The sequence below is a fragment of the Ascaphus truei genome, chromosome 19 (genome assembly GCF_040206685.1).
Source record: "Ascaphus truei isolate aAscTru1 chromosome 19, aAscTru1.hap1, whole genome shotgun sequence".
NCBI classification, from domain to species: Eukaryota; Metazoa; Chordata; class Amphibia; order Anura; family Ascaphidae; genus Ascaphus; species Ascaphus truei.
Genome location: NC_134501.1, coordinates 20,904,383 through 20,922,908, shown reverse-complemented (window position 1 = coordinate 20,922,908; position 18,526 = coordinate 20,904,383). Strand labels below are relative to the sequence as shown.

At 53.6% G+C, this 18,526-nt stretch overlaps 1 protein-coding gene across 4 annotated transcripts in view; it reads left to right on the top strand.

The window, feature by feature from the left end:
- Positions 1-18,526, top strand: part of LOC142469992 (serine/threonine-protein kinase Nek11-like) — a 197,825-nt gene that overhangs the window by 92,876 nt on the left and 86,423 nt on the right. For 3 of the 4 annotated variants that reach the window (XM_075576824.1, XM_075576821.1, XM_075576823.1), the window contains 3 exons: positions 6,078-6,156; positions 7,413-7,483; positions 12,544-12,663. In XM_075576824.1, coding sequence (XP_075432939.1) covers positions 6,078-6,156; positions 7,413-7,483; positions 12,544-12,663 — 270 coding nt within the window. The remainder of the gene's footprint in view (positions 1-6,077; positions 6,157-7,412; positions 7,484-12,543; positions 12,664-18,526) is intronic. The other variant, XM_075576822.1, reaches the window with a different exon arrangement.

Below are 18,526 nucleotides of genomic sequence, written 5' to 3'. Positions count from 1 at the left end.
TCTTTTGTTCCTTCATAGGGTTCCTTTGTCCACATGTTATTAGCCCCAGCACCCCAACCCTATCTAGACAGTAGCAAGCGTGTTTCCTCCTCCTCCCCCCTTGTCCCTTTCCCCTATAAACCTTGAACGTAGTAGCTACATGCACAGTATTCCTTATTATATCCTATACTGCAGAGAGATCTGAAGTTTGCATTTGCTGCCTATTTATCTTTGATACAGAGTACCGTGTGCCTAATATTAAGGGCACAGGTCCCTATCTGCTTGAATCTGTTCTAGTTTGATGCTCGAAAGCAACATCAACACAATGGCCCAAGAGTACACACTATCTGCTGCACTGAAGCCTTTGGGTTGATTAATGCATAGGGCTCTATATGACTATTATAGAGGGTACTGACCCCTACGTCTTTCTGTATTCACAGCATTACCATTTGCCTATACTAGTGAAGGGATCTCACTAAGGCAGTGTATGCATAGAGGTAATAGAGCTACTCACTCCAGTTGAGGTTATAGCAGCTACACACATTGAGTATAACTATATGCTACAGAGCAATTCTCAGCTGGCAGTGTAGTTGACTGTTTACTATTGCTATATAATCCAAGGGTGTTGATCCCTATCTGTTTCATCTCGAATTTAGGTAGAGATATTCTACATCTATCCACAGAATCGTATGATTATATGTGCAGTCTGCACTCTATTCCTCACTTGCAGTGTATGGTCTTATAGGATCACTTTAGGGGGTACTGATCCCTAACGTCTGAGCCTGGTATTGTGGAATTATCTCAGCCCTGTTAATTGTAGAGCTACCATCCATAACATTGGGGATTCCAGTGTACCCCGTACCTCGCAGAGCAGCTGTACCGACAGCATGGTTATATGCACCTAGACTTTAAGGCAGCAATATTGTGATATGTACAACTAGGTGCTATAACGGTTCACTCACGATTATCAGGATACAGTGGTATTCAGTTTCTCCCATTGCCCCCAACATATTTGTGGGGTTACATTGTCCCGTTATTTTATATATTTCAAGTAGGAGCCCAGTTCTGTACGGTAGTCCATAGCCCCTACATACCGGATCCCAGTACCTACCCTAATACTGAACTTAGAATCTTTTCCGCTTCGTTGTTCAATTTTAATACCCATTATTTAGTTTTTTTTGTAAATAACATCACTTATCATCCAGTAGGGTGGCAGAGTGCCCACAACTGGGTTTTCTTTTTCTTGTTTAGTTCACTCCTCTCCTGCGCTGATAAATACAGTACTGCCCGCTCCTCTCCTGCGCTGATATACAGTACTGCCCGCTCCTCTCCTGCGCTGATACATACAGCACTGCCCGCTCCTCTCCTGCGCTGATACATACTGTACTGCCCGCTCCTCTCCTGCGCTGATACATACAGTACTGTCCGCTCCTCTCCTGTGCTGATAAATACAGTACTGCCCGCTCCTCTCCTGTGCTGATATACAGTACTGCCTGCTCCTCTCCTGTGCTGATAAATACAGTACTGCCCGCTCCTCTCCTGTGCAGATAAATACAGTACTGCCCGCTCCTCTCCTGTGCTGATAAATACAGTACTGCCCGCTCCTCTCCTGCGCTGATAAATACAGTACTGCCCGCTCCTCTCCTGCGCTGATAAATACTGTACTGCCCGCTCCTCTCCTGCGCTGATAAATACAGTACTGCCCGCTCCTCTCCTGCGCTGATACATACAGTACTGCCCGCTCCTCTCCTGTGCTGATATATACAGTACTGCCCGCTCCTCTCCTGTGCAGATAAATACAGTACTGCCCGCTCCTCTCCTGCGCTGATACATACAGTACTGCCCGCTCCTCTCCTGCGCTGATACATACAGCACTGCCCGCTCCTCTCCTGCGCTGATACATACTGTACTGCCCGCTCCTCTCCTGCGCTGATACATACAGTACTGTCCGCTCCTCTCCTGTGCTGATAAATACAGTACTGCCCGCTCCTCTCCTGTGCTGATATACAGTACTGCCTGCTCCTCTCCTGTGCTGATAAATACAGTACTGCCCGCTCCTCTCCTGTGCAGATAAATACAGTACTGCCCGCTCCTCTCCTGTGCTGATAAATACAGTACTGCCCGCTCCTCTCCTGCGCTGATAAATACAGTACTGCCCGCTCCTCTCCTGCGCTGATAAATACTGTACTGCCCGCTCCTCTCCTGCGCTGATAAATACAGTACTGCCCGCTCCTCTCCTGCGCTGATACATACAGTACTGCCCGCTCCTCTCCTGTGCTGATATATACAGTACTGCCCGCTCCTCTCCTGTGCAGATAAATACAGTACTGCCCGCTCCTCTCCTGCGCTGATACATACAGTACTGCCCGCTCCTCTCCTGTGCTGATATATACAGCACTGCCCGCTCCTCTCCTGTGCAGATAAATACAGTACTGCCCGCTCCTCTCCTGCGCTGATAAATACAGTACTGCCCGCTCCTCTCCTGTGCTGATAAATACAGTACTGCCCGCTCCTCTCCTGTGCTGATACATACAGTACTGCCCGCTCTTCTCCTGCGCTGATACATACAATACTGCCCGCTCCTCTCCTGATAAATACAGTACTGCCCGCTCCTCTCCTGCGCTGATAAATACAGTACTGCCCGCTCCTCTCCTGCGCTGATAAATACAGTACTGCCCGCTCCTCTCCTTTGCTGATAAATACAGTACTGCCCGCTCCTCTCCTGCGCTGATACATACAGTACTGCCCGCTCTTCTCCTGCGCTGATACATACAGTACTGCCCGCTCCTCTCCTGCGCTGATACATAAAGTACTGCCCGCTCCTCTCCTTTGCTGATAAATACAGTACTGCCCGCTCCTCTTCTGCGCTGATACATACAGTACTGCCCGCTCTTCTCCTGCGCTGATACATACAGTACTGCCCGCTCCTCTCCTGCGCTGATACATACAGTACTGCCCGCTCCTCTCCGGCGCTGATAAATACAGTACTGCCCGCTCCTCTCCTGCGCTGATACATACAGTACTGCCCGCTCCTCTCCTGTGCTGATAAATACAGTACTGCCCGCTCCTCTCCTGCGCTGATAAATACAGTACTGCCCGCTCCTCTCCTGCGCTGATAAATACAGTACTGCCCGCTCCTCTCCTGTGCTGATAAATACAGTACTGCCCGCTCCTCTCCTGCGCTGATACATACAGCACTGCCCGCTCCTCTCCTGTGCTGATAAATACAGTACTGCCCGCTCCTCTCCTGTGTTGAATACAGTACTGCCCGCTCCTCTCCTGCGCTGATACATACAGTACTGCCCGCTCCTCTCCTGTGCTGATAAATACAGTACTGCCCGCTCCTCTCCTGTGCTGATAAATACAGTACTGCTCGCTCCTCTCCTGCGCTGATACATACAGTACTGCCCGCTCCTCTCCTGTGTTGAATACAGTACTGCCCGCTCCTCTCTTGCGCTGATAAATACAGTACTGCCCGCTCCTCTCCTGCGCAGATATATACAGCACTGCCCGCTCCTTTCTTGCGCTGATATATACAGCACTGCCCGCTCCTCTCCAGTGCGTTGGCATTAATCAGCTGACTGGAGAGGGAGGAGAATCTCATATATATATAATATATATATATAATGTGGGTAATGTGCGGCCCTTCAGGTATATCATGTTTCCTACTACTGTCTTAAACCCTTCACTGCCCGAGAGGTCGGCAACACACTCATTCGCATTGTTAGCGTTCCGAATCAGCACCCCCTCTCCGCCTCTTTGCCACCCTCAGGATGAGCCCCTGCACTCTGCCCTGATCCTGCCAGTCCCATGACCACGAGGCTGGAAACATGGTTGAGAGTAGGAAGTGCAGAGAGAGAGAGAGAACAGCCTCAGGGGCCCCCCTCCAGCCAGCTGCTTAGCACTGAGCATCTATAGAGGAGCTCCCCGGGGCTCTGCTTCTCTCTGAACATCCCGGATCAAACCAGCAGGCACCGCCGCTCATGAAAGGCAACCAGAGACGGACAGTGCCAGCCTCATTAACATCCCCCGAGCGCTAAGGGAAGGGGAAGTGCTGTGCAGGCAGAGGAGCCCCCCTCCGAAGATGCAAGGAGAGGGGAAGTACGGGGGAGGGTCTGCGCATTGCTAATTTAAGCGCTGGGCAAAAGGGACACAGGCAGAGCGGGAAACTAGGTCGGTGCAGAGCGCCTCTGAAGTCTTAAAAGTCTCTCGGAAACTCATTACAGGTGAGGATGGGGGGAGCGTGGCAGAGACGCTGGCGGACCGCCTTAACCCTTTCACCACCTGCGATTTGCATGGGAGCATCAAAGGGAAATGAAGCGCCAATACATTATTCCCGGCCGCCCGGCTCTCTTTGATTTATTTATCAAATATTTTACCAGCCGGATAAAATGACAGGGAAAGTTACCGCTCCCGCTTAGGTATGTCCCGGGGGCGCAATATTAAGGTGGCAACCGTTTATAATACATTGTCATAAGTAAGAAGCAGGCGGAGGAAGATGTTAAACTGTTGGCGGTTGTGGGAGACTCGGGTAAATTATTCCAGATTTGAGGGTTCCCCCCCCCCCCTGTTTGCAAAGGAAGATCAGATCCTTTGCTGAGCCTTGGAAGCAGAAGCCGGCTTCTGGAGGCTGATTGTTGGTGCTAAGTGCTGTGTATAGCAGGGTAACAAGCCTGCCCAGGTAACCAGGGGGGGTCCTTTTAATCAGCACCGCGGGGCCTGTTCTTCACCTATTGTAATTGTTACTTTTTCTCTTTCTTGTGCTTTTGTTCCCCTTTGATGAAAGTCTCCGGGGCCATGATCTGCATTGAGCACTGCTGCACCAAGCCAAGACACGGTGACACGTCGTCGCGCTAATAACGCCGCGTGGCAAACTGGCAGAGTCTGAAACACGGAATGAAATGTTTTGTTGCTGGTCCATTTGAACACAATGTAAACGCGTTTGTGCAGCACGTACGGTACAGCCACCGGACACCTTACCAGGGTCGCCAGGTCTCCAGTATTGAACCGGGCTGTCCTATATTTGGACACACTGTCCAGTAAAAAATTAGCATTTTAACAGGGTGGGTCCAAGGAGAACCCCAAAAAGTTCCTATATCTAGCACTCGCTGTGGCACAAAGTGGGTGAGTAATTACTCCACGAGAGATGAATATCCCTAACAGAATGGTCAATGACCAGAGCCTGACCATCAGCTGACATATATAATACATATTTGTTTCACTTTTAGTCCTATGTGGACATATATGTATTATATATGTCAGCTGATGGTCAGGCTCTGGTTATTGACCATTCTGTTAGGGATATTCATATCTCGTGGAGTAATTACTCACCCACTTTTTGCCACAGCGAGTGCTATTTAAAGGAACTTTTTGGGGTTCTCCTTGGGCCCACCCTGTTAAAATGCTTGTATATTTCCTACAGCACCCTGTTATTATCAATACTTGTTCTTAGTAATAGGCTGAGAGGTATGGTCACTTTTTTTCGGTTACAGTAAATACTGGACATGTACAGTATGTGTCCGGTATTACTTCTCTGGACATAGTGACCTGACCGGCTTGGGGGGGGGGGGGGGGGGTGTCGCTTGATTTTCCCGAGCAGGGAGAGGGCATGGCTGTTGCTAGGAGGCTGGGCAGCTTCCTCCATCCCGATTGGCTGCTGCTGCTGTCATGAGCCTGGGGGTGGGGCCAAGGAGAGGAGGAAGCAGCATGGAGCAGTGTGTGTGTGTCCCGGGCGCATCGCACCTTTCACCATTGTGTCCAGTATTTTTGGAGATGCCACCTGGCAACCCTATCCTTATCCCAGGGATGGGCAACTCCAGTCCTCAAGGGCCACCAATAGGTCAGGTTTTCAGGATATCCCTGCTTCAGCACAGTTGCCTCAATCAGTCACTGCTTCAGCAGAGTCACTGATTGAGCCACCTGTGCTGAAGCAGGGATATCCTTAAAACCTGACCTGTTGGTGGCCCTTGAGGACGGGAGTTGGCTACTCCTGTATTAGACCCTCATGGAGGAGCAAAATCTCCCAAGATGCACCTGCCGCCTGGCTGCCCCAGAGATAAACATGTCCGGGCTCCCGCTCTCTCTCTTTGCTCCGGCAGAACACTGAGAAAGGATCCAGAGCAGAGACCCAGTGCCTGTGACATCCTGCTCCTGCCGTGTGTGCAGGAACGTGGCAAGGTGAGGTCACCGCGGTGCCACCTGGGGGGTGGGGGGACAAGTAATGTGCACGGTGGTGTGCACGTTAATCGTGTGGCACAGGGGCCAGGCTTGCATCGCAAAGTGATGTGTGTCGGTAACCCTTTCACTGCCAGAGAGGCCAGCAACGCATGGCAAAGCAATAGCAGCAACGGGGTTAAACTCGGCTCAGACCAAACTTTACCGCTGCTCCCGTCACTCTCACGCTGTCCCGCAGTGTCATCGCCAAGTGACAAGGTTTTCTGTCTCTATGAAAGCACCTGTCAGGTTCTCACTGCTGGATTTAATTGCTACTGGCAATCTATCTATCTCTCCTCTCCCCTCTCTCTCGCTCTCTCTCAATCTCTCTCTCCTTTTCTCTCTTTCCCTCCCTCTCTCTCTTTCTCTCCTCCCTCCCTCTCTCTTTCTCTCCCCCCTCCCTCTCTCTTTCTCTCCCCCCTCCCCCTCTCTCCCCCTCCCCCCTCCCTCTTTCTATCCCCCCTCCCTCTCTCTTTCTCTCCCCCCTCCCTCTCTCTTTCTCTCCCCCCCCTCTCTCTCTCTCTCTCTCTTTCCCTCTCTCTCTTTTCCTCTCTCTCTCTTTCCCCCTCTCTCTCTTTCCCTCTCTTTTCCTCTCTCTCTCTTTCCCTCTCTCTCTCTCTTTCCCTCTCTCTCTTTCTCTCTCTCTCTTTTCCCCCTCCCCCTCTCTCTTTTCCCCCTCCCCCTCTCTTTTTTCCCCCTCCCTCTCCCCCCTAAATCCCCTTTCACCCCTCACCCTCTATCCCCCCTCTCCATCATCTTTTCATGATTTTATGAAAGCAGAGAAAAGAGGAAGAAAATAGGCTTGGGAATGAAATGGGTAGAGGCGGCTCTGCAGGGGGTGGGGGCTGCGCTCACAGTCGGGGTCCCCTCCGCCTGCCGGGAACTTCAGAGCTGCAGACTCCTCTGCCAGGTGGAGGTTTTCCGGGAGCGAGTGTCACACAGGGTTGTGTAGGACGCTGATCCCCCGGTGGAAGTGACTTACACAAAGTACTGATTCCGTACCTTCAAAAGATTCCTCATTTACTTTGCATTGAGGAAAAGTTCTCGTGAGTCTATATTTGTAGAAAGATTAGCACATGTGACACCGCTGTGTAAGAGGCGTGTGATATGGATTGATTTAGTATCATGGATTGCTTCTTGGCTCTGCCACTGGTCCTCTGTGTGACCTTGGGCAGGTCTCTCCTCCTCCCCGGACACGCTCTCCCTGTGCTTCTCTGCAGGTTGTCTCCGCCTGGCTGCAGGACGCACACGACTCTGCGAGTGAGGACGCTGCCAGAATCGCTGCCGCCGTGTATGTGAGGCTGACCGTGTGCGCGGTGCGCCACACAAAATAATAATACTGCCAAGGGAATTCCTGACCCACCGAGCTCACAATCTAAATGTTGGTGACACTGATTCCTCCCAAGTCACAGAACTGGGTCTGGATTTTCCCACTTCAGAGGCCAGCGCATTTACCTGTGATATAGTAGAACCTTGTATTAATACAGTGACTTGCAATTCAAAAGCACTTTACAATTATATTTAAATCTCCCGTGCAGCCGCCTCTGGGGTGGAACCTGGGCAGTGCGTTTGTACCACTCCCCTGCATGGCAGCTAGTTATATAATCGCAGGAAAATACATTGATGTGGCTGGTACCACGCCCAGTGAGTTTGAATGTTTGAAGCTCCCAGGTGCATCAATATGGCAAATAAAGACATATATACATACAGACATACATATGGATGTGTTACCTAATGGTAACTCAACTCCTGCAGTGCCCCATGTCGTTACTGAAGCCCCAAGCTGCAGAATGTGCGCGCTGCTGCGAGGGGGACAGGGCTTATTAGTTATTGATGCTGTGGTTTGCTGTGGAGTCGGGATGCTGAGCTGAGTATCTGTTGAAGGCTCCTCTTGTCCCTTGGGGGAGCACTGAGAAATCAATTAGCGGAGCAGGAGGAGATGGAGTTGATTCATTTGTTATTGACTCCCCACTTAAGCCCGGTCAGAGCTTGGCAGACGCAGCTTCGTGGTGACAGAGCGCAGCGAGGAAATGCTCCCCCCGAGGGCAGGCCCGAGAAAGGGGACAGCTCTAGGAGTACACAGGGGGCAGCTGTCCTTGTCCAGACTCTCGTAGGGACTTCTATTTACTTTCAGAGCTTGTCCATCACAGTTATAATGAACCCGCTGTATGCTGGAGAGGGCAGCAGCTCATTACCCCAGCAGATCACTGTACCTGTATGTGCCCCAGGCACCTGCACATGGGTGATAATGTTCCTGGTTCCCCTGCCTTATATCAGGGGGGCTCAACTCCAGTCCTCAAGCCCCCCCCAACAGGTCAGGTTTTCAGGGTATCCCAGCTTCAGCAGAGATGGCTCAACCAGTCACTGCTTCAGCACAGGGGGCTCAGTCTTTGACTGAGCCTCTAATTGAGTCACCTGTGCTGAAGCTGTGATATCCTGAAAACCTGGCATGTTGGGGGGGGGGGGGGGGGCCTGACATTGGAGTCGAGCACCCCTGCCTTACAGGTTAGAGCACCAGAATTGTGCGCTCAGAATTCAACCCCAGAGGTGGCTGCACGAGACGTACAGCGCTTTAAGATGTAAGGAGCTGCAGAACTACAAGATGTTATTATGAATGGCTGTGCCTCTGCTCATCAGCCGTAAGGTTGTAGGATATATGAGTTAATTCTCCCTGGTCAGGTACACCTCGCGCCCAGCCATTAATACCCGCACCCGAATAACGCCGCGGGCACACGCACTGGAGCAGTCGGGCCACAGCTTTTATTCAACCATTGTACAGGAAAATCCGGCCTTGCTGCATCTAGCAATAGCAGCACCAAACTGGTAGCCCCCCTCTATATGGACCTCGGGGGCCCACCCCCCAGCGGGTAATAATACTTACCCACCCAAGCAGATGCACGGAGCCCCTCCAGCCGTAGGGACACTGGGATCCTCGCTCTACTCTCTCCCCTTCACAGTGACACCCGCTGTGCCAGCAAGGCCACCCCACTATACCAGCAAGGCCACCCCGCTGTACCAGCAAGGCCACCCTGCTATACCAGCAAGGCCACCCAACTATACCAGCAAGGCCATCCCTCTATACCAGCAAGGCCATCCCTCTATACCAGCAAGGCCACCCCACTATACCAGCAAGGCCACCCCTCTATACCAGCAAGGCCACCCCACTATACCAGCAAGGCCACCCCTCTATACCAGCAAGGCCACCCCCGCTATACCAGCAAGGCCACCCCTCTATACCAGCAAGGCCACCCCGCTATACCAGCAAGGCCACCCCACTATACCAGCAATGCCACCCCTCTATACCAGCAATGCCACCCCGCTGTGCCAGCAAGGCCACCCCGCTATACCAGCAAGGCCACCCCGCTGTGCCAGCAAGGCCACCCCGCTATACCAGCAATGCCACCCCGCTGTGCCAGCAAGGCCACCCCGCTATACCAGCAATGCCACCCCTCTATACCAGCAAGGCCACCCCACTATACCAGCAATGCCACCCCGCTGTGCCAGCAAGGCCACCCCACTATACCAGCAATGCCACCCCTCTATACCAGCAAGGCCACCCCACTATACCAGCAAGGTCACCCCCTGCTATACCAGCAAGGCCACCCCACTATACCAGCAAGGCCACCTCCTGCTATACCAGCAAGGCCACCCCTCTATACCAGCAAGGCCACCCCGCTGTACCAGCAAGGCCCCCCCGCTATACCAGCAAGGCCACCCCTCTATACCAGCAAGGCCACCGCGCTATACCAGCAAGGCCACCCATCTATACCAGCAATGCCACCCCGCTATACCAGCAAGGCCACCCCTCTATACCAGAAAGGCCACCCCTCTATACCAGAAAGGCCACCCCGCTATACCAGCAATGCCATCCCTCTATACCAGCAAGGCCACCCCTCTATACCAGCAAGGCCACCCCTCTATACCAGCAAGTACACCCCTCTATACCAGCAAGTACACCCCTCTATACCAGCAAGTACACCCCTCTATACCAGCAATGCCACCCCGCAAAGCTGCGACATTAACCCAACAACCTCCTGATACAAACCCACCAAACGGTGCATACCCACAGGGCGGGCTCCTCTCCTCCCGGGCACGTGTGTGAGGACCCGCTCAAGGCGTGAGGACCCCCTCCTCTGGTTACCCCTCCTAGCTTCTCTCATGCCCCACTAACACTCAGGGCTGGATGTGGGGTCCCCTGGTCATGGGGATTCTGTCCCCCCCCTGTACGTGTGTGTGTGTGCGTGTGTCCAGCCAGGGTTGTGTATGCAGAGGTCACAGGGATTCTGTCCCCCCCTGTACGTGTGTTGTGCGCGTGTGTGCATGTGTCCGGCCAGGGCTGTGTATGCAGAGGTCACAGGGATTCTGTCCCCCTCCGATACGTGTGATGTGTGCGTGTGTTTGTGTGTCCGGCCAGGGCTGTGTATGCAGAGGTCACAGGGATTCTGTCCCCCTCCGATACGTGTGATGTGTGCGTGTGTATGTGTGTCCGGCCAGGGTTGTGTATGCAGAGGTCACAGGGATTCTGTCCCCCCCTGTACGTGTGATGTGCGCGTGTTTTTGTGTGTCCGGCCAGGGTTGTGTATGCAGAGGTCACAGGGATTCTGTCCCCCCCTGTACGTGTGATGTGCGCGTGTGTTTGTGTGTCCGGCCAGGATTGTGTATGCAGAGGTCACAGGGATTCTGTCCCCCTCCGATACGTGTGATGTGCGCGTGTGTTTGTGTGTCCGGCCAGGATTGTGTATGCAGAGGTCACAGGGATTCTGTCCCCCTCCGATACGTGTGATGTGTGCGTGTGTTTGTGTGTCCGGCCAGGATTGTGTATGCAGAGGTCACAGGGATTCTGTCCCCCTCTGATACGTGTGAAGTGTGCGTGTGTTTGTGTGTCCGGCCAGGATTGTGTATGCAGAGGTCACAGGGATTCTGTCCCCCCCTGTACTTGTGATGTGTGCGTGTGTTTGTGTGTCCGGCCAGAATTGTGTATGCAGAGGTCACAGGGATTCTGTCCCCCTCCGATACGTGTGATGTGTGCGTGTGTTTGTGCGTCCGGCCAGGGTTGTGTATGCAGAGGTCACAGGGATTCTGTCCCCCTCCGATACGTGTGATGTGTGCATATGTTTGTGTGTCCGGCCAGGATTGTGTATGCAGAGGTCACAGGGATTCTGTCCCCCTCCGATACGTGTGATGTGTGCGTGTGTTTGTGCGTCCGGCCAGGGTTGTGTATGCAGAGGTCACAGGGATTCTGTCCCCCTCCGATACGTGTGATGTGTGCGTGTGTTTGTGTGTCCGGCCAGGATTGTTTATGCAGAGGTCACAGGGATCCCTCTTTCTGTGCCAGTATATCAGTTTTCAGAAGGGACATGTTCTGTGGGTCACACATCCAATCTGCGACAGTCTCTGTGTCACCCTGCACTGAGAGGGGGGACAGATCTGCCACAGCCCCCTGTGTCCGAATCGTGTCCCCTCTCATGAGAAAGCCGTGATGGTCAGTAGGTTCCCTAACTGGAGATTGAGCACGATGTTATTACAATGCCATTCCAGGGACAGTAACAGTTTCTTTATGGGGTAATTTCGTGCCAGAATTGCCCTGGGTCGCCCACCTCGACTGCCTCTTACCACCACAGTAACGTCCAACAGGAGGGGTTTTCCCCACTGGCAAAACGGGCCTGGTATTTACAGCACTGATTTGGGATCCTTGGAAGAGCCTCTATGCTGGGATCTTCTATATCAGGTGCTCAACTCCAGTCTTCAAGCCCCCCCCCCCCCTAACAGGTCAGGTTTTCAGGATATCCCAGCTTCAGCACAGGTGGCTCAATCAGAGGCTCAGTCGAAGACTGAGCCTCTGATTGAGCCACTTGTGCTGAAGCAGGGATATCCTGAAAACCTGACCTGTTGAGGGGGCTTGAGGACTGGAGTTGAACACCCCTGATCTATACGACAAGAGGAGCCTACATCTTGTGTGATATAAGAGGGGGCCTCCAGCACATCGCTGGTGGTGAGGATAGCGAAGTGGAGTTGAGTGAAAGAATGACATAGGCGAGTTCCCATGTTACCCGCTCCGAGTTCTATCGCTCTTATACCGATAGCGTGTCGCACACTGGCTCGGATTGAAGTTAGAAAGTGTGTTTATCGCCCTCTTTAAACCTGCGGCCCACATGGAACCTTGTAGCAGCTGGTTGTACTGGCGGGTCAGGGAGGTGATAATCCGTGTGGCCGTGTCACAGTTCCATGCTTCAGATCCCGCGTGTTGTATGAAATAGGAGGGGTCACGGGAGCTTTGCAGAACGGAGCATCCTGATTGGTCAGTGCCATGTCCCCTGGCCTGCGACTGAGGTGTGACCCTGTGCCCTGCAGGCAGGAGAAGCCGCGCCTGGACAGTCTGGACGCCATGCGGCATGTACAGGAGATGTCCCCGCGCCAGCGCCGGAGGATCCGGAAGGAGGAGCCGCGGGAGACGTACATGATGAAGATGAAGTGAGTGACTTGGGATGGTACTCAGAACGGTCAGGAATGAAGGGGTTAACCCCCCACCACCACAGCTGTCACTGCACCTCCAACATGCCCGTCAGCACACACTGACACTTAAATAATTAATAATGGCCCCCAGTTCATCCTTATCCTGTCCTGCTATTCCTGTGCCGAAGCCCCCATACACACACGGCTCTGTCACTGCATCTTCCTCCTGCTCTGCTATTCCTGTACTAACCCTACACACACACACACACACCCCTCTGTCACTGCATCTTCCTCCTGCTCTGCTATTCCTGTACTAACCCTACACACAAACTGCTCTGTCACTGCATCTTCCTCCTGCTCTGCCATTCCTGTACTAACCCTACACACACACACACACACACACACACACTACTCTGTCACTACATCTTCCTCCTGTGTGCTGAACCCCTAATTATTGCTGCGATGTCACCCCACACACAGCTCCATCACCGCCCCCTCATTAGCTTTACACAAACGTTTCTCTTCCGCGAGGATTATTGCAAAGAGAGGGTCGGGATCAGGGCTCGTCTCACCCCGGCCTCCCCAGCATTGGGTCAGGAGCGCTTGTAATGAGGCTTATAATGATCTCACGTTATTGCAATAGAAAGTGCCCAGAAATCCCGGTGTCGCCGTTATCGGAGCACTTTATCACGGAAAGCACAGCCAGTCTGATTACCAGCTTCTCCATTGCATCAGGATCGCTTCCTGTGGGACACTAATCTCATTTTATGGGGCAGGGGACACGGGCTGAGTTATTTGATTAATTTTACTAATTTTATAGACTGCTGCCAGTGAGCACAGTGCTAAGTACAATGCAGACATGGTGACTCCTGCATGTGAACGTGAGCTGCCAGTGAGCACAGTGCTAAGTACAATGCAGACATGGTGACTCCTGCATGTGAACCTGAGCTGCCAATGAGCACAGTGCTAAGTACAATGCAGACATGGTGACTCCTGCATGTGAACCTGAGCTGCCAGTGAGCACAGTGCTACGTACAATGCAGACATGGTGGCTGCTGCACATGTGAACCTGAGCTGCCAGTGAGCACAGTGCTAAGTACAATGCAGACATGGTGACTCCTGCATGTGAACCTGAGCTGCCAGTGAGCACAGTGCTAAGTACAATGCAGACATGGTGACTCCTGCATGTGAACCTGAGCTGCCAGTGAGCACAGTGCTACGTACAATGCAGACATGGTGGCTGCTGCACATGTGAACCTGAGCTGCCAGTGAGCACAGTGCTAAGTACAATGCAGACATGGTGACTCCTGCATGTGAACCTGAGCTGCCAGTGGGCACAGTGCTAAGTACAATGCAGACATGGTGGCTGCTGCACATGTGAACCTGAGCTGCCAGTGAGCACAGTGCTAAGTACAATGCAGACATGGTGGCTTCTGCACATGTGAACCTGAGCTGCCAGTGAGCACAGTGCTATGTACAATGCAGACATGGTGGCTTCTGCACATGTGAACCTGAGCTGCCAGTGAGCACAGTGCTATGTACAATGCAGACATGGTGACTCCTGCATGTGAACCTGAGCTGCAATGAGCACAGTGCTAAGTACAATGCAGACATGGTGGCTGCTGCACATGTGAACCTGAGCTGCCAGTGAGCACAGTGCTAAGTACAATGCAGACATGGTGACTCCTGCATGTGAACCTGAGCTGCCAGTGAGCACAGTGCTAAGTACAATGCAGACATGGTGACTCCTGCATGTGAACCTGAGCTGCCAGTGAGCACAGTGCTAAGTACAATGCAGACATGGTGACTCCTGCATGTGAACCTGAGCTGCCAGTGAGCACAGTGCTAAGTACAATGCAGACATGGTGACTCCTGCATGTGAACCTGAGCTGCCAGTGAGCACAGTGCTAAGTACAATGCAGACATGGTGTCTGCTGCACATGTGAACCTGAGCTGCCAGTGGGCACAGTGCTAAGTACAATGCAGACATGGTGGCTGCTGCACATGTGAACCTGAGCTGCCAGTGAGCACAGTGCTAAGTACAATGCAGACATGGTGACTCCTGCATGTGAACCTGAGCTGCCAGTGAGCACAGTGCTAAGTACAATGCAGACATGGTGACTGCTGCACATGTGAACCTGAGCTGCCAGTGAGCACAGTGCTAAGTACAATGCAGACATGGTGGCTGCTGCACATGTGAACCTGAGCTGCCAGTGAGCACAGTGCTAAGTACAATGCAGACATGGTGACTCCTGCATGTGAACCTGAGCTGCCAGTGAGCACAGTGCTAAGTACAATGCAGACATGGTGGCTGCTGCACATGTGAACCTGAGCTGCCAGTGAGCACAGTGCTAAGTACAATGCAGACATGGTGACTCCTGCATGTGAACCTGAGCTGCCAGTGAGCACAGTGCTAAGTACAATGCAGACATGGTGACTCCTGCATGTGAACCTGAGCTGCCAGTGAGCACAGTGCTAAGTACAATGCAGACATGGTGACTCCTGCATGTGAACGTGAGCTGCCAGTGAGCACAGTGCTAAGTACAATGCAGACATGGTGGCTGCTGCACATGTGAACCTGAGCTGCCAGTGAGCACAGTGCTAAGTACAATGCAGACAAGGTGACTCCTGCATGTGAACCTGAGCTGCCAGTGAGCACAGTGCTAAGTACAATGCAGACATGGTGACTCCTGCATGTGAACCTGAGCTGCCAGTGAGCACAGTGCTAAGTACAATGCAGACATGGTGGCTGCTGCACATGTGAACCTGAGCTGCCAGTGAGCACAGTGCTAAGTACAATGCAGACATGGTGGCTGCTGCACATGTGAACCTGAGCTGCCAGTGAGCACAGTGCTAAGTACAATGCAGACATGGTGACTCCTGCATGTGAACCTGAGCTGCCAGTGAGCACAGTGCTAAGTACAATGCAGACATGGTGACTCCTGCATGTGAACCTGAGCTGCCAGTGAGCACAGTGCTAAGTACAATGCAGACATGGTGACTCCTGCATGTGAACCTGAGCTGCCAGTGAGCACAGTGCTAAGTACAATGCAGACATGGTGACTCCTGCATGTGAACCTGAGCTGCCAATGAGCACAGTGCTAAGTACAATGCAGACATGGTGTCTGCTGCACATGTGAACCTGAGCTGCCAGTGGGCACAGTGCTAAGTACAATGCAGACATGGTGGCTGCTGCACATGTGAACCTGAGCTGCCAGTGAGCACAGTGCTAAGTACAATGCAGACATGGTGACTCCTGCATGTGAACCTGAGCTGCCAGTGAGCACAGTGCTAAGTACAATGCAGACATGGTGGCTGCTGCACATGTGAACCTGAGCTGCCAGTGAGCACAGTGCTAAGTACAATGCAGACATGGTGACTCCTGCATGTGAACCTGAGCTGCCAGTGAGCACAGTGCTAAGTACAATGCAGACATGGTGACTCCTGCATGTGAACCTGAGCTGCCAGTGAGCACAGTGCTAAGTACAATGCAGACATGGTGACTCCTGCATGTGAACCTGAGCTGCCAGTGAGCACAGTGCTAAGTACAATGCAGACATGGTGGCTGCTGCACATGTGAACCTGAGCTGCCAGTGAGCACAGTGCTAAGTACAATGCAGACATGGTGGCTGCTGCACATGTGAACCTGAGCTGCCAGTGAGCACAGTGCTAAGTACAATGCAGACATGGTGGCTGCTGCACATGTGAACCTGAGCTGCCAGTGAGCACAGTGCTAAGTACAATGCAGACATGGTGACTCCTGCATGTGAACCTGAGCTGCCAGTGAGCACAGTGCTAAGTACAATGCAGACATGGTGACTCCTGCATGTGAACGTGAGCTGCCAGTGAGCACAGTGCTAAGTACAATGCAGACATGGTGGCTGCTGCACATGTGAACCTGAGCTGCCAGTGAGCACAGTGCTAAGTACAATGCAGACAAGGTGACTCCTGCATGTGAACCTGAGCTGCCAGTGAGCACAGTGCTAAGTACAATGCAGACATGGTGACTCCTGCATGTGAACCTGAGCTGCCAGTGAGCACAGTGCTAAGTACAATGCAGACATGGTGGCTGCTGCACATGTGAACCTGAGCTGCCAGTGAGCACAGTGCTAAGTACAATGCAGACATGGTGGCTGCTGCACATGTGAACCTGAGCTGCCAGTGAGCACAGTGCTAAGTACAATGCAGACATGGTGACTCCTGCATGTGAACCTGAGCTGCCAGTGAGCACAGTGCTAAGTACAATGCAGACATGGTGACTCCTGCATGTGAACCTGAGCTGCCAGTGAGCACAGTGCTAAGTACAATGCAGACATGGTGACTCCTGCATGTGAACCTGAGCTGCCAGTGAGCACAGTGCTAAGTACAATGCAGACATGGTGACTCCTGCATGTGAACCTGAGCTGCCAGTGAGCACAGTGCTAAGTACAATGCAGACATGGTGTCTGCTGCACATGTGAACCTGAGCTGCCAGTGGGCACAGTGCTAAGTACAATGCAGACATGGTGGCTGCTGCACATGTGAACCTGAGCTGCCAGTGAGCACAGTGCTAAGTACAATGCAGACATGGTGACTCCTGCATGTGAACCTGAGCTGCCAGTGAGCACAGTGCTAAGTACAATGCAGACATGGTGGCTGCTGCACATGTGAACCTGAGCTGCCAGTGAGCACAGTGCTAAGTACAATGCAGACATGGTGACTCCTGCATGTGAACCTGAGCTGCCAGTGAGCACAGTGCTAAGTACAATGCAGACATGGTGACTCCTGCATGTGAACCTGAGCTGCCAGTGAGCACAGTGCTAAGTACAATGCAGACATGGTGCTGAAGCAGGGATACCCTGAAAACCTGACCGGGGGGGGGGGGGGGGGGGGTTAAGGACCGGCGTTGAGCACCACCTGCTCTACAAGATGTGAAACTCTGTCTTGTTATATTAAGGAAGACGGCGTGAGGCGCGAGTCACATGTTATCAGGAAGTCTCACTTATTGAAGCCATCGGGCGGCCACCTCCCTCCCCGGGAGACATGTGTGACACGGAGTGACATTCGTGACACATACCCCTCTCTGTACAGAGCCCCGGAGTCTCACTGACCTCTCCTCAGTCCCAACTGTTGGGAGATTATCCAGCTTCCCCTGTGCCTGAGCTGGGGGCCAGCCTCCCCGTGCCTGAGCTGGGGGCCAGCCTCCCCGTGCCTGAGCTGGGGGCCAGCCTCCCCGTGCCTGAGCTGGGGGCCAGCCTCCCCGTGCCTGAGCTGGGGGCCAGCCTCCCCTGTACCTGAGCTGGGGGCCAGCCTCCCCGTGCCTGAGCTGGGGGCTAGCCTCCCCTGTGCCTGAGCTAGGGGCCAGCCTCCCCTGTGCCTGAGCTTGGGGCCAGCCTCCCCGTGCCTGAGCTGGGGGCCAGCCTCCCCTGTGCCTGAGCTGGGGGCCAGCCTCCCCTGTGCCTGAGCTGGGGGCCAGCCTCCCTCGTGCCTGAGCTGGGGGCCAGCCTCCCCCCGTGCCTGAGCTGGGGGCCAGCCTCCCCCCGTGCCTGAGCTGGGGGCTAGCCTCCCCTGTGCCTGAATTGGGGGCCAGCCTCCCCTGTGCCTGAGCTGGGGGCCAGCCTCCCCCCGTGCCTGAGCTGGGGGCCAGCCTCCCCTGTGCCTGAATTGGGGGCCAGCCTCCTTGTGCCTGAGCTGGGGGCCAGCCTCCCCGTGCCTGAGCTGGGGGCCAGCCTCCCCTGTGCCTGAGCTGGGGGCCAGCCTCCCCTGTGCCTGAGCTGGGGGGCAGCCTCCCTCGTGCCTGAGCTGGGGGCCAGCCTCCCCCCGTGCCTGAGCTGGGGGCCAGCATCCCCCCGTGCCTGAGCTGGGGGCTAGCCTCCCCTGTGCCTGAATTGGGGGCCAGCCT